At 36.3% G+C, this 17060-nt stretch overlaps 1 protein-coding gene across 2 annotated transcripts in view; it reads left to right on the forward strand.

The window, feature by feature from the left end:
• UBQLN1 (ubiquilin 1) overlaps nt 1-14462 on the forward strand; it is a 44310-nt gene extending 29848 nt beyond the window's left edge. The window contains exons 6-11 of one of the 2 annotated variants that reach the window (XM_060101750.1): nt 144-378; nt 5965-6107; nt 9040-9123; nt 10334-10449; nt 10709-10877; nt 12476-14462. In XM_060101750.1, coding sequence (XP_059957733.1) covers nt 144-378; nt 5965-6107; nt 9040-9123; nt 10334-10449; nt 10709-10877; nt 12476-12628 — 900 coding nt within the window. In that variant the 3' untranslated portion in view covers nt 12629-14462. The remainder of the gene's footprint in view (nt 1-143; nt 379-5964; nt 6108-9039; nt 9124-10333; nt 10450-10708; nt 10878-12475) is intronic. The other variant, XM_060101751.1, reaches the window with a different exon arrangement.
• The last annotated feature ends 2598 nt before the right edge of the window (nt 14463-17060 follow it).

Raw genomic sequence — 17060 nt, forward strand, 5'->3', positions numbered from 1 at the left:
CAAGGCTCCTGTTTTAACTAAATATATGTGTGGTTGAGGGTTGCCTTTATATGCAGAAATGCAATTTTCATTACCAGGGAGTTCCATATCTGTTATTTAAGACAAAAGCTTATTCTTTATAATTTTTCTGTCTTTTATTACAGTTTGGTGGCAATCCGTTTGCTTCCTTAGTGAGCAATACATCCTCAGGTGAAGGTAGTCAACCTTCCCGTACAGAAAATAGAGATCCATTACCCAATCCATGGGCTCCACAGGCTTCTCAGAGTTCATCAGCTTCCAGTGGCACCACCAGCACCGTCGGGGGCACTAGTAGTGGTGCTGCCAGTGGCACTGCCGGGCAGAGTTCTACTGTGCCAAATTTGGGGCCTGGAGTAGGAGGTATGCTCATAACAACTGATACTTTTCCCCTTTGTTCTCACTTATTTGGACAACAAAAACATTTCTTATACTGTTTTCCTAAGTGCTTTTGTGTGTGTATGAGGAACAACTTTTGTGAACTGCCTTTTCATGTTGCAAGGTGCTTTTTTTGTTTTTTAAGGATGCTTTAAATACATAATAATTAGTATTAATCACTTGTGTGCATTTTAGTGCAAAAGGTTACTGAAGGTTTCCAGAGGCAGTTTTGTGGTTTTCTCTTCTCGTAAGATGGTTTGGGAGAAGTGGGTTGTCTTCTCCTTTCAACAGCATAGGAAAACTGAAGTGTAGGGGTAACACAGTTACCTGTATACTTAATCACTTGGACATATTTTCCTTGGCATTAGTCCAGTTTTGTGTTCTTTTATAGAAAACAATGGGTGTCCACTCCTGACACCAGGACTAAACTAGCTGCATCAGAGTACCTGCCAGATTTGTTTAAAAATCAGATTTCTAAGTCTTAACCTCAGACCTTATGGATCAGAATCTGCCACAGTGGAGTTTAAGATCTGTGTTTGTGTAAAGTTGCTAGAGATTCTGATGTGTGAGCAGGTTAGGAATTTACTTTTGGTCATTTTTCTGTAGACTAGACTCAGTAAGTGGATATCCTTTTCAACTATTCAGATGTTAACATGCTAAGAATTAGGTCCAAAATCAGTAGCTAGAATGATGATTTTAGTCCTAATAGTTAGCATTTAAATGAGAAGAAATGAAAGCATGGAGCCATGTCCCTAAGGTGAGAGTGATTAGGTATGTTTTAAAAGACACCTATGTTTTGGCAGAGGAAGTAGAAAAATGGGATGCTGGATGAGGAATTTTTAAAAATTCACTACTGAAAGGAAATAATCAGAATGGTCACCGTAGTATATATTCTTTTATAGAATACAGTGGATATCATCAGGTTTTTGGATAAAATACAAAATGTTTTTATAAAAATTTAATACCATTTAAAAAAATTAAGGTATGATTGACATATAATTTATAATTTTTCTGTCTTTTATTACAGTTTGGTGGCAATCCGTTTGCTTCCTTAGTGAGCAATACATCCTCAGGTGAAGGTAGTCAACCTTCCCGTACAGAAAATAGAGATCCAGGTGTCAGGTGTAAAATGTAATGATACAATATTTGTATAGATTACAAAATGATCACTGCGATAAGTCTAAACATCCAGATAATACCATGTTTAAAACAAGGAAAAGAATTATCCTGTTCTGATTTTACTTAATACTTATTTGATTCTTACTGACAGACTTTTGAGAGAAATGCTTTATTCACATTTTAGAGGTCTAAGAGCAGAGACAACAAAGGTTTAATCGGGTTTCCCCACTGATAGGCGAATTGCTTTTTTACTGTAGCATGGTGTCTGTAGTAACAACTTTGTCTTACAAACAAAAAATGGTTTTGCAACTTCTTACTCAGATTTTTTATTTAATGGCTTGATACAGTATTTAAGATTTCATGTTAATATTTCCATCAAAGGAAAATAAGAAACAACAAAAACGAATGTACCCTGATGGCTTAACATTGTTATTATATATTTTTTTACTATTATAATGTTTACTCAACTCTTCGAAGTTAGTTAGGTATGCATATATATTCGTAAGTACACCCCATATACCTGAAAGGTGAAATTGGTGACTCTTCTTTTGCCCCGTAAGCGCTCACTCTGGAAGCTGAGGAAATCTTAGAGCAGGGGTCAGCAAATTTTTTCTGCAAAGGGATTATAATACTTTAGGCTTTGCAGGCCAAGAGGCAAAATCAAGAATATCACATTATGAAGGGAATTCCCCAGTGGTCCAATGGTTAGGACTCCATGTTTTCACTGCCTAGAGCGTGGGTTTGATCCCTGGTCAGGGAACTAGGATCCCGCAAGCCACGTGGCGTGGCCAAAAAAGAAAAAAAAAAGTATTACATTATGAGAGAAAATAAAGTTCCACAGTTCTTTTATTGATGGAATTAAAAATATAATAATAATTGGGTATAACATTTTATTACACATATCCACTAATGATAGGAATGGAATTCTTTTTAGGGATGACGTTTTGCTTAATTGATGTTCACAGTGTTTCCTTTTGTCAATTGCAAATCATTTGCAAATGTTCATCTGTTAATACTGATAGGTAATGAGATTTTACTTATTTCATTCAAATGTGTATTCATTCCCAAAATATATTATTATAGTAGCACATTCATCAGTTGGAAAGCATTTATAGGATTCTGTTAGATTCTTTTTGGCTTTTAGCATGTCATGACAGATTAATCACTTCCAATTGAAGATTAGGTGGTAGTGCCTCAATTATACAATTAAATGAATTTTAAAATGTGGGTATTTCTTGGCACTTGCACTGAGGTCCAAAAAATGCTGTTGGAACAATACTGTGAGCTCAAAACTATCTTTACTGCACGTTTGTGGGAATGGAGAACTTGCTGCTTGTTTTAACTTGACAGCACGAGAATGTATAAAGCAGCCTGACATTGCCTGTGATTCAAACAATTTCATTTGTTGTCAGAATGACTTAACCACAGTATGAGTTTGGCGTATAAATGCTGTTTTGCCTTGTAATTTTGGGAATTCATTGAGAAACATTACCAAGTCTTTAGCAAAAGATAATTTCCAAAGTCATTTATTGTTTGATAATGGTGGTCGAGTGGTTCAGAAGAATTTCAGTCTTAGCTCTGAGCTAGAAAAATTGCAGTAAAACTTTACCTCTTTGAACACAAACAAACAAAACCAGAAAACTTGACCTCTGTTAAGCCATCAAACTGCTGTGTGTTTGGGCAAGTCAGCATATTTCTGACAAAAGTTCATGAAATTGACTATGGCTGAGTTCACAAGAGTGAAGTGAAGTTCATCATTGATACTCTTACCAGTTGAATAACGTGAAAGTTCAAAATATGTTCCAGAGTACCTGCTGATGAATAAGACAATGATTAACTATAGTCTTTAAATACCTTATAAGCATTTAAATACTTATAAGCATTAAAAATACTTTATAAGCATTATATCTTTGTCCGAGTAATTCTTTTAATACTCCACATGTGTTTTTATCATCATCAGATGTAGCATATCTTAGCAGATTCTACTTCAGGTTGTACCAAATGAGTGTTCTCTCAACTTTGAAAATAGTTTTGCCTGTTAGTCCATGCAGACTGTTTATAAAAACTAATTTTTCAGTTACTTCAAACTTGACATTGACTCCTCAAATACAAGAACTGAGCAGTATCAGTAACATTTGTCAAGAAGCAAGGAATACTACTCAAAATAATTTGCATTTAAAAAAATTATGTAGTTTCATATTCTGTATAATTTTTTAAAATATATTTATTTATTTGGCTGCACCGGGTCTTAGTTGTGGCACGTGGGATCTTCATTGCCGCGTGTGGGATCTTTGTTGCAGCATGCGGGATCTAGTTCCCTGACCAGGGATCGAACCCAGGCCCCCTGCATTGGGAACACAGAGTCTTAACCACTGGACCACCAGGGAAGTCCCTGCATTGTTTTTTTTTTTTTTTTTTTTTTTTTTTTTTTTTTTTGCGGTATGCGGGCCTCTCACTGTTATGGCCTCCCCCGTCGCGGAGCACAGGCTCCGGACGCGCAGGCTCCGGACGCGCAGGCTCAGCGGCCATGGCTCACGGGCCCAGCCGCTCCGCGGCACATGGGATCCTCCCAGACCGGGGCACGAACCCGTATCCCCTGCATCGGCAGGCGGACTCTCAACCACTTGCGCCACCAGGGAGGCCCCCTGCATTGTTTTTTAATTGATTATTGATGTAGAGCCCAATGTCCTTTAACTCTTGAGGAACTGTTCTCCTTTAAAGGCTAATGGTCTTAAGTTTATTTTCTCTGGACACATTTATTTGGCAGCTGCAGTCAAGATTTAAATAACAATGCTAATTAATCACCACTAGTATACTGCTTTCCTTGCTTGGCTAACAAAAGAACCATTTGGGAACCTAACTTTGGTTGCAGCCTTATTTTCATTTTTTATTTTTGTGAAGCAGTTTGGCTATGATGAGATAATTGTATTTTAGATTTGTATTTTTCTGACTTTACTGTGAGTTGGGAATACTGTGATAAGTGTTGTAGCAGTGTTGAAGTGTATTGTATTCTTTTAGTGTCATTGCATAGTAAATACGGTTTTGCCATCTCATTTGATAAAATAATCCATATTCTTCTGTGCCTTAAAAGCAGGGCATTCATAGTCCAATTCTCCCCTTTTTCTTGTTCTGATATAATTGGTATGCAGTGGTAATGAATAAAGAAATAACAGCATGGCTACAGTGATTCGTATGGCATGAGGTATAACTGACTCACTGTGATTTGTGGTATGCTGAACAGCAGTATAGAGCAGTATGATAGTGCCATGTGGAGCCTCTGTCGAAACTACTCTGCTTTTGTAGTGCAGAGGCAGCTATAGATAATAAATGAGGGAGCATGACTATGTTCCAATAAAATGTTACTTATGGATCTTGAAGTTTGAATTTCATACAGTTTTCAGATTTTATTATTATTTTTTTCAACCATTTAAATATGTAAAAACCATTTTTAGCTCAGGGGCTGTACAAAAACAGGTCATGGGCCATATTTGCCCTGCAGGCTGTGTTTATCAGCTATCTTTGAGTATCCTTGGGCTCTAGGATGTGGGGGGAAGAAACCTAAATTGAAATAACATGAGAGAATAGGAAAAGCAAAAATTATTACAGAAAAAGAGCAGAATTATAATAAACTAGAAAGGTAAGCTGGAAGAGTCAAATATTTTGAGCCCATTAAACTACACTGGGTGGAATAAGAACAGAAGGGAAATGAAAAAGCTAATCCGTTGTAAGTTTACTTGAGTTTGAGTATATCTAGCCAGCAAGTGAAAATCTGGATATATGTTGAACAAATTAATTAGTTTTCAAAGAATGTTGAATTCTTGTAAATGTAGCTATAGCTCTCTACAAAAAAAAGAGAATAATAGTAACAAGCATCTACACATTAATTGTCAAAACCACTCTATCAGGTAGATACTGTTTACCCCATTTTACAGATGGGGAAACTGAAGTATGAAGAAGCTCCCTTAATTTGGGGTTGAATCCATTGAGTGCCAGGATTCAGTGAAAATGGGGTGGAGGCCTGGGCGAGAAGGCTTCCTTCTTTCTTAAGTGGGAACATATATTGAGTGCTGAATATGATTCTAATTAAGCGATCCTGGAGGAAAAGTTGGCTCAGACTTCTTCACTTAATGAGGTTTTTTCAATAGTAATTTTTACCATATCAAATTTTTGCCTTAAATTGATTTTTTAGAACCAAGCCTTTCCATAAGATGTGATTTTCCTATAAATGCAACCAGAATGTTTAAAGTCCATAAACCTTCCTTTATTGGTATATGTTGGGCGTGTAGTTTTGGAGATCTTAGTTTTAAAATTCTTTCTTAGTTCAGTTGATAAGTAATATGTGTATTTATCTGCAGTTGCTAAAATTATGCATAGTATATATTGTGTTTTAAAACTTTCTTTTATGTATCTTTTCCTTGTTAAAATGTCTTTTTTTTTTAAACAAACTTTCAGCTAGTATGTTCAACACACCAGGAATGCAGAGCTTGTTGCAACAAATAACTGAAAACCCACAACTTATGCAAAACATGTTGTCTGCCCCCTACATGAGAAGCATGATGCAGTCACTAAGCCAGAACCCTGACCTTGCTGCACAGGTGAGTTTATAATTGTATTATAAAGGACTGAGCACTGTGTATTGAAGTGGCCTAATCAAATAATTGTGATTTTGGCACATTTGTGTGTGCTGCCTTAACACAGTAGAAAAGTAGGCAAACTGCATCTCCAATTTTTTGGACAGTTTGTTTCTTTACAGTAAATTAATACTTCATAATATAATTAAAACAGCTTCGTTTCCGCTGTTCACTCCCTTCAGAAAGAAGTGCAGGTTTAGTTTGTATCTACATATGTTGATATAGGAGATGAATACAAAAGTTTTGAATTGCTCTCCCTTTTGAAGCCTATTCTTTAGTGTAAGGTAAATCTTGAAGGTGATTTAGAAGTATTAATACATTTGATACTTTTATTAGATCACACAGATTCTGAAAATAGTCATGTTCAAAATGGCAGTTATAAAATAGCCTAAAATTGTCAACTATTGGTGGAGAGAGATTTGTGGGAACAGTATTCTCATTCTTTCCGTTACAGATCTCCGCCCAAAGTTAGTATACTGGTCCTTTATTAAATAATTCATTTTCTAACTTGTTTCTGAACAGACCATAACTAAAAAAAAATGAGTGGATCTCAACCCTAGCTTAACATTTAGAATGACTTTGGGAACTTTAAAATTAAAAAAAAAAATTCTTAGCCCTGTCCTGAGAGATTTTGATATAACTGTATTGAAATTTTTTTCCCCCCCAAGTTCCCTAGGTGATTCTGATATACCCATAGGGTTAAGAACCACTGGGCTTGAAAAACCTTGGAGAATGTGAACTAAATCTTGATCATCTGTGATTTGTATTTGCTATTTATTAAAAATGGCTTCCCTTCTGTGGAATGTTGGGAATTTGAAAGTTTCCTTTATAGTCACTTTCCATTTCCAAAATTTTAAAAGCTTTTAAAGTTAATCACTTTCTTCATTATGTCAATTGAAACAGTTTTTATACTTCTGAAATTTGGAACCATGTTGATTCAAGTATATAGCAGATATCTTTGAGTTGCAATCCTCAGCAACAGCTTCTGTCCTATTAAAATTTGTAAAATTGGAAATAAAGATTTTTTAGATAAATTTTTTGTATACTTTAAATTTTGTATATTGTAGGTATGTTTTATGAAATATTGTTTTATTCATAAGAAAATTATTAGACTGAGTTATTAGTATTAAATACTTCAACTTACTGTGATAGTACTTTTGTTTAAAATAAATGGAAAATATGTATGCAAAGTGATCCTATTTGTATGGTTTTAAATGTATATTTAGCTAATTAATAATAAGCATTAAATGTGCATCTTGCTTTAAAATTTTGACTTTAACAAGCACATTCCCGGCCATTTAAACTAACAATTTTACATTTATAAAGCGACTTGAGCACTTTTGTATGCTGCTTTTTTACTCTAAAACAAAATGTTGACAAAAGAAAGCTAGATATGAATCGTCCTTTATTATAGACAATTGTTAGAAATGCTTACAATGTACTCTGGTTACCAGCAGATTAAAGTTTGTAGTTTCTCTATTCTGATTTTGATTTTTAGGTATTCAAAAAAGTCTGGTTGTAGAAACTGTTGTTATATATAGTCAGGTACATTAGGAGAAATATCCTAATCAAATGAGATACAATTTTCTGAGAAGGAATGAATCAGTTTAAGATGACACACTTGTTCAAATAACATGAATCCTGAAAGATAAATGTGATAACTTTATTGATATATGTTCGTAATAAAAAATATTTGACTGGAGCCGTTAAAGAAGCAGGTTTGTTGGTCTCAAGTAGGTTTTACTTTATTTACTGTGAACTTATTGGTCACTGTGAAATAAATGCTGTATATCCATAAAACATTGTCTGACTTCTTCCTACTTTATTTTGTTGAAATTAACTTAATCTGCTTTGCAACAATTGATAAACTAAAGGAGGGAGGGAAGAATTCTCTCTACTTCTAGTAGTTAACATATAATTACTCTCAAATATAGTTACTTACTTGAGGGCAAGGATCATCCCCCACCCCCCCAGACTTTGGATGTGGACTGGTAAATAGGCTATCAGTAAATCATTGTTAGTTGACTTTTCACTCCATCTGGGGAAACTGATATAAAAATGTCTTTTTTGAAGCTGAGAATTTACTAGTTTCTGGTTATGCTGATCGTGTATTGTAATCTTATTTTCAGGTATACAACATCATGTTAATATTGACCCTGACTTTTTAACTCTTAACACCCATTTGAAGGTTAGGAGGCATGCCATTTTTCTCATCTGTGGTGGTAATGAGGTGGAATCCAGAGGCTAATCTTCGTGTTCTCAAATGGATTTACATCTTTTAAGGTCTTTTTAAAGCGTTTTAATACTTTATCCCCAGAGATCTATCGGTGCTAGTCCTAGGCTTATATTCACCTAGCAGCTCCATTTCTCTGGCAAGTTGGTTGCTGTTCTGCGGTGTTATTTTTCTGGACCTAATATTATCTGTTTTGCAGTAGACAGGTAGATACAGCAGCTCCAGATCTGGATTTTCTCTGTGCTTGCCACTTGTGTGTTGAGGTGTCTGTGCAAGCCATGTATAGTTTCATGTATTGATGCTTATGTCTATTCTGTCAGTGTAGCAGAAAATATCTCTTCATGAATGCCAGTTACTCCCATTTTTCTTTCAAGGGCAAATATTCACCTTTACTCAAGGAAAAGTCAAATGTTTGCTTTTATTTTTTAGGATATTGCATGTCATTACCATAATCACCATTCCCATTGAGAGAGAAGATGCCTTGTTTTTGTTTTGTTTTGGCAATCCCTTTTGTGGACAGTATCTTCCCTTTTTTATTCATGTTCTACCTTCCTCCTTGTTAAATGCCAGATTAGGCACTTGGAGGAAGATAGACTATTAAACAAGGTACATTACTTGTTTCAGATATTTCCAGTTAAAATTGTTTGAACACTTGCCCCATAGATGATGCTGAATAATCCCCTATTTGCTGGAAATCCTCAGCTTCAAGAACAAATGAGACAACAGCTCCCAACTTTCCTCCAACAAGTGAGTAAGAAAAGAAGCTAGTTATCTTCGGTAATGATTTGCTTGAAAAAGTTTGGTGGTAAACATTTTCCTTGCTTTTCTCTGGCTGATAGCAAAACGTAGAATACAGTCTGCTGTCAATTTGCAGAGAATTCAGCTTGATCTTAATTGAGCCCCATTTCACTGCTGACCTTTTGCTTATATTTTTTAAATATAAATTCTGAGGAAAGGACCATTTGGTTTTTGCTTTTGAGGATTTAGGATTTTGAATGCTTCGTTAATACCATAAACCATTTCCTTTCACTTTACTAACTTTGAAGTGCTTCATTGTCATGTTACACTTTATGGTTTAACTAATCTCTAGTAACAGGAAAGAGCTACCCTATCCTATTTTACATGTTTGATTTCTTTGTAATGTTTCAGGTACTCCAAATTAATAGAATGCCTGTTTTCCAAGGGGTAGATCTCATTCCTCAAACTCGAATTAGCAAGATTAAAATTGTCCGTGTTGTCATATAAAGAAGGTTTTATTATTAGAAAAGTACTTGAGATGGCCATGGTAATTTTACTATTTAAAAAGGAGAGAAGTCAGTCTTGGCATTTTGAAACTGGTAGTTCTAGGGAGGGATTTTAAATATTATGCAAATGATCCCCAGGCCTGTAAACCATAATCCAAGGTTAGTGTCCTTGATCTGTTGTAATGATGGAAGCCTGTCTTTTTTGGTTAGTCAGGTGGTGTATATTTGGAAGTAGGGAAGCTGACCCGGACACATGTATTAACTTCACCTTTGGAACTATTGTTTTAGAGTGTATCTGACTAGTAAAATTGTTACATCAGCAATAGATAACACTTGGTCAGGAGGAATATGTGGCTTTCACCATTATTACCATGTTATATAAACTGTGCATTTGGAGGTTGTCTCTCAGAAATAATACTTTTATCTGTTGGAAAATGGGGAACAGCTGCGGCTTCCAGAGGAGCTCCTGATTGTCTTTCATTATGAAAAATGGCTTTCATGATGGACTTGGGAGGAGGTCAAGTAACGATTTGCACACTAAATTGCTGTCAAAGAGGAGGTGCTTGTGTTTATTTTGGGAAAGAAATTATGGATTCACAGTGTCTAGGAGTAAGGTATTAGATTTTCTCAAGAAGCGTAGCAAAGAAAACATTTAAATTTTACCTTCACTGACTTTAATTCCCTCGTAACCACTGGTTTTCTTTCTTCCTTAGATGCAGAATCCTGATACGTTATCAGCAATGTCAAACCCTAGAGCAATGCAGGCCTTGTTACAGATTCAGCAGGGTTTACAGACCTTAGCGACTGAAGCCCCTGGCCTCATCCCAGGGTAGGTTTGTTTGGGGAAGATTATGAAAGTGCACAATGGTTTTCTTCTCTGAGAATTTCAGACTTAATGCCATCCTCCCTTTTTTTGGTTGAGATTGTTTTATTTAAGACAGAGGTTTTCAAAGTTAAAAATGGTTATTTTAAGAAGATAACTTGGCTAATACTGTGTTGAAATGTAACTGATTTACCATCAGCTGGCCTGGTCTTGGCCTCTTGTTTTGCAGGAGTTTAGGTTTACTAACAATTTACGCTTTTTCTAGGTTTACTCCTGGCCTGGGGGCATTAGGAAGCACTGGAGGCTCTTCTGGAACCAGTGGTTCTAATTCTGCATCTGGTGAAAACCCAAGTCCCACAGCAGGAACCACCGAATCTGGACACCAGCAGTTTATCCAACAAATGCTACAGGCTCTTGCTGGAGTGAATCCTCAGGTAATGATTCTTTTCTGCTCTTCTTAATGTTAGTAATTAGAAATTTCAAGAAAAGAAAAGAAGGTGGCCATCTTTTTGGTTTAGCCTGTAATGAAAAGTGCATTCTTAATTATATTGATTCTAAAAAACAGGCATTACAAAAATGGTTAACTTTGGTACTATTATTGGACACTGAAGGAAACGTTACAGTTGAAGGGAAGAAGAAATGCTTTGCCTTGATTTTTGAAAGTTGCCTTTAAAAATGCATTCTTTTTTGCAGTCCCTGTTTGAAAATTATTTGAAATAGGTTATATTTTATAAAAGTTTGTCAGGGAGGGGCTTCCCTGGTGGCGCAGTGGTTAAGAGTCCGCCTGCCGATGCAGGGGACACGGGTTCGTGCCCCGGTCTGGGAAGATCCCATATGCCACGGAGTGGCTAGGCCCGTGAGCCATGGCCGCTGAGCCTACGCATCCAGAGCCTGTGCTCCGCAATGGGAGAGGCCACAACAGTGAGAGGCCCGCGTACTGCAAAAAAAAAAAAAAAAAACAGTTTGTCAGGGAGGAATAGAAACTTGGTTATTCTCAATATCTCCTGAATTCTATCTAGTCTTTGTACTTTGACGTAAAAGAATTCCTGACTACCTCACCCCACCCACTACTGCCTCCTGTGGTAACTTTTATTACATATATACACCTCACAGATATGGCTGAAAAATGTGAATGCCTAATATTCTTGCATCTGGAATCATTTATTTACTAAGCATATGCCATTATGATTCCCAGTTCAAACCTATCACAGTAGATTGTCCTTAAACTTCTACATGGTGAGAATACAGCATAGTTTTTTTTATTTTAAGCCTTATTAAATACAATAAAAACAGGTCAGAGTTCTATAAAGAATTTGTATTCCCGATACCTAGCATAACTTCTGGCTCAGTAAATATTCTTGGAATTAATAAGAAAAAACGATTTCATGTATTAGGCCAAATTGTTATCTAAGTTGGACAATCTACAGGCCTCACCATTATCAGGTTGTCCAGAATTGAGTGATCATTTATGTATTTTTGTCTTATATCATTTCTGAAAAGGAGGTGCAGCTGAATAGTCAGAAGTGTAGTCTGCGTGTGAAACTGGAACTCTTTTCTGAAGATTTGATTGGCTGATACAGAAATTAATTCTATATTCTAAGCCTCATTAGAACTTTAGAATTTTATACATGAGGACACTGGCTTTTATAATTACCCAACTGGTCAGTAGATACAAAATAAATAATCTAATTCTAAACTATTTGCATACATACTGTTTAAAGTTTGCCTATACGTTCATGAGCTTCTTAAGTAATGGTTGAAGTCTATTAAGCTTTTTTTTTTTTTTTAAAGCAGAGTTATGTGATCTTTGACATCATTGTTTAGGTATAAATTAGATTGTTTAAAATAAAGTGCTAATTGAACTTTTAAATATGTTGAATATGTTTCTAGAGAGGCCAGTGCTTTTATAGCTCAGTAGTCTAGCATATGTTATTTTAAAAAGCAATTAAAATTTTTAAGATTATTTAGGTGTGACATGGACTGATTTTCCTTAGAGTTTTTGTTTGTTTGTTTGTTTATTTTTCTTTAACAGCTACAGAATCCAGAAGTCAGATTTCAGCAGCAACTAGAACAGCTCAGTGCAATGGGATTTTTGAACCGTGAAGCAAACTTGCAAGCGCTAATAGCCACAGGAGGTGATATCAATGCGGCTATTGAAAGGTTACTGGGCTCTCAACCATCATAGCAGCATTTCTGTATCTTGAAAAAATGTAATTTATTTTTGATAACGGCTCTTAAATCTTTAAAATACCCGCTTTATTTCATTTTGACTCCTGGAATTCTGTGCTGTTATAAACAAACCGAATATGATGCATTTTAAGGTGGAGTGCAGTAAGATATGTGGGTTTCTCTGTGTTTTTGTTTGTTTGTTTTTTGTTTTTTCCTGGAACAGTGGGAATCAATGCTTTTTCATTTAAGGCTACTGCATGCATCAACCACTTCTGCATTTATTGTAATTTTTAAAAAACATATCACCTTTTATAGTTGGGTGAACAGATTTTTGTCTTGCATTTGTCCAGTTTATTTGCTTTTTAAACATTAGCCTATGGTAGTAATTTATGTAGAATAAAAGCATTAAAAAGAAGCAAATCATTTGCGCTTTGTAATTTGTGGTACAATATTGCTTATTGTGACTTTGGCATGTATTTTTGCAAACAAAAATGCTGTAAGATTTATACTACTGACAGTTTTTGCTTTATTTGTATACAGAATGTGTGTGCACATTTGGGACTGCATTTCTAGAAACATTGCAATAGATCATCTGAGCAAAAACATCTGTAACCAAAAAAGTGAAGATAAGGAAATACTTTAAAGCTGAGTATTTCCTAATTGTGTAGAATCTTACAGCATCTTTGATACACATCTCAGCAAAAGTACCGGTTAGTCAGGTTTGTTGAAAATATAGTAGAAAAGCTGATTCTGGTTATCTCTTTAAGGACATTTAATTGTACAGACAAGATGATGTAACATTGTCTCAACATTCACAGATTGACTGTAAATTACCTTAATCTTTGTGCATACTGAAGGAGCACTGTAGTATAACCCAAAAGTGCATTTGCCTAGGACTTTTCAGCTTCTCCCATAGGTAGTTTAACAGGCATTACAATTTGTAATTGAAATGTTGCTTTCACTGAAAGTGTCTTGATGTTTCAGTTATTTTTAATTGCCATATAAAAATAGAACTGTCTTCTGGGTTTATCATTTTTCTTATGCACAGGCAATACATGAATTTAAAATGATTTGTGAGCCACTTGTTTCTGAAGTGTTTTGGTAGTTCTATTAAGAAATAGTTAAATATTGTGCTTTTCAGAGCCTGAGAGAGGGGAATTTTGGGGGTGGGGTGGGGATCTATCCTGGATTGGGCCAGCCTAAATAATACTGGCAACCAAGATTCTGTTAGGATTTCTGTGCATATAGTGTAGTAAAGAAGTATCTTTAAGGGTGAAAACAAAGAGCCGTTTTAACAATGTTGAGTACATTTGGCTGTTCCACAGCTTTTTTCTTCCCTCCCCAAAGAAATTCTGTTTGCCTAACTCTCAAACTGTTGGGGTGGTACATTCCTTTAGGACCAATTAAAACATAACTTTGGGGTCAGTAATATATTTGGCTGACTCTGGTTCAGTATTCTCTTAGGTCATTATATTCTCTCATGTACAGTTAAAGGATGTTAAAGTAACCTAAAGTGAATTCAGACCAGTAAAATCAAGGGAAATACAAGTTGAATTCCATTACTTCTGTAAGTTGCTTGCTATTAAAAAAGGTAAAGAGGCAGGTTGCCCACCATTTCGTGCACTGTTCTGACACTTTCCCCTGGAAAAAAACATGTACAAAGGTCAAGATGGAGGCATGACTAAGAGGAAGTTGTTAAGGATGATATTCATGTGTCTGCTCTCTCTGCCTTATGCCTCAGAATGGTTTTAAAACTTGTACTGGCGAATGGTGGTATACAGTGTGGGATAGTGTCATAACCAATTTGACAATTTATTAATCACAAAATAACAATAAATCTCTAGCTTTTACACTTGTTTGTCTTGCCTTTTTTGTAGAAAGAAAAAGGTGTCTTCAATTTACTTTCTCTAACCATGTCTTTTAAAGACTATTGGAGTTGGTTTACTTGATTTTATTACACTTGAGATTATTTTTCATTAACTTCTTGTTTCCTCAATTAAAATATATGCATATATACTATATTGTGTGTTAAAAAGAGAGCCAGCTGGGAAGTCAGGTGGCCTGGGCTTTGCTTGCTCTTTTTGGTACTTGACTAGTTATTAGATTTTTGAGTCAGGGTGTCATGATTTCTCCACTGAAAGTGGTGGTAAGGCCTGTGTGGCACACCCAACTGGGTAATCTCTTAAGTACCTTTTAGTTGTTGCCCTGGTGTGATTTTTGTTGTTGTTTGTTTGTTTCTAATATGTTCATCTTAGTTCAGGAGTTGAAAATACTTAAAATTCTCAAAAGCATTAAAAAAAACTCTTGAAATAATAGACTTAAATTGTTCTCATATTGGGTTATTACAAAATGAATAAAGAATAGAGTGGTGAAAATAACATTTCAGGATTTTATTTCCCAAGTGGAATATTTGTGATCCTAAACAAAGTGCAGCAAATCAGATAAATGACAGCTGGCCTCTGTATTCAGAATTGGAGTTTCAGACTTGGCTTAAATATAGTAATGAAAGGAGTTTTTGGTTTGGGGAGATATTATCACTATGTTAATTTAATAGGCAAGTTACAACAAATTAGGACAGATAAGAATGTCACTAACATTAGTGATAAAAGTGAAGCTAGGGCACATGTTTGTGTCCTTGAGCAAAACAAAAAAGGTTATGTTGTTAAGGCAGGGAAATACTGCATACTGTATTAACATTAAACATGTTAAGTCAATAAGAAGTCCTGCATTAATGAAACCTTTTTAATACAGCTTTGTCCTATCCTCTGCTGTCCTTTTTAAATTTTTCTTTTCTTTTTTCTTTTTTTTATTTTTTTGCTGTACGCGGGCCTCTCACTGTCGTGGCCTCTCCCGCTGTGGAGCATAGGCTCCGGACACACAGGCCCAGCGGCCATGGCTCACGGGCCCAGCCGCTCCGCGGCACGTGGGATCCTCCCAGACCGGGGCACGAACCCATGTCCCCTGCATCGGCAGGCGGACTCTCAACCACTGCGCCACCAGGGAAGCCCCTCTGCTGTCCTTTTAACTATTCTTTAAGGTAACGCTATATCCAGTGAACACACTTGGGGAAAACTATACTTAGTAAGTGCTGCACATGGTATTCTCTTCTCTGGAATTTCATCTGTCTTCTTTGGCTTATATAAAGCCTACTGTGCCCTCTGGGATCAGTTTTGTAGTCTTCCTAAACTTTGCTAACCAGTTGATATACTCTGAACTGTCAACTGCTGCATTCTGTCCCTCTCATGCATTTACAGTTTGGGGGATTTTTGTTTGGTTTTCTGCTCTGAAATTTTCTTGGCAGTTACTTAGGTAACAATAAGTGTTTCTCTTCAACTTCTTTGTATCTTTCCTCTCATCAGCCATAGGCAACCACTGACTCAGAAAGTAAACATTTATTGAACATCTGTGGAGTAACAGGTTCTTTTCTAGTTGCTCAAAGTGTATAGCAGTAAATAAAGTCTGTCCATATGGGGTTTAGGTAGTAGAATGTAGGGAGACAGTAAACAAAACACATATATGACCCTGTTAGGTAGTGGCAAGTGCTTTGGTGAAAAATTAAGCAGAGTATTAGTTCAGGACGAAGGGATTTTATTTTGTATAGGGTAGTCAGAGGAGGCCTCGTTGAGAAGGTGACATTTAAGTAGAGACTTGAGGAATATGTGGGAGGGTGAACAGCTTTTCAGGAAGAGGGGCAACTAATGAGAATACCCTGTAATGTGAATGTTTTGAGTGTGTTTGTAGAATACAGGGAGTTTGGTGCGACTGGCAAGGTGAGCTAGGGAGAAAGTGGTGAAGGGACTGTGGCGAGATGGGGACAGGTAAGTGGTGCAGGTGTTTGATGTGGGGGGCTTAATACTCCAATTTTTTGTGTGTGTCCCATCCCCAGAGTTTCTGATTTACTAGTCCTAGGGTTGGAGGAGAATTTGCATTTCTGACAAGTTCCCAGGTGAAAACCATTGGACTAGGGGAACCAGGGTGGAAGCTGAGAGACTGTTAAGAGGTAATATCTCAGAGATAATACCAGCTTGGGCTGGATTGGTAGCAATAGAGGTAGTAAGAAGTAGTAGTCAGATTTGGGGTATGTTTTGAAGGCAGAGCCAGTAGGTTTTACTGATGGATAAAAGTGTGAGGTGAAGAACAAGAGAGATGTCAAGCAAGGTGAGCAAGGTACATACGGGGAGGAGTGTAAGTTTAGTTTTGATGTGTTAAGTGAGATGTACTTGATTAGATATATAATTGGAGATAATGAGAAGGCAGTTGGAGGAGAGGTTCAGGCTACAGACAGGTTATACAGCTGCCAGTGTGTATATAGATAGTATTTAAAGCCAAGGAACTAGATCAGTGGTTCTCAACCAGAAGGGACTTTGCCCCCCAGGGGGGCTTTTGGCAATGTCTGGAGACACCTTTTTGACATCATGATTGAGGCTGCTATTGGCTCTAGTAAGTAG

This window comes from Mesoplodon densirostris, chromosome 6 (assembly GCF_025265405.1).
Source record: "Mesoplodon densirostris isolate mMesDen1 chromosome 6, mMesDen1 primary haplotype, whole genome shotgun sequence".
NCBI lineage: Eukaryota > Metazoa > Chordata > Mammalia > Artiodactyla > Ziphiidae > Mesoplodon > Mesoplodon densirostris.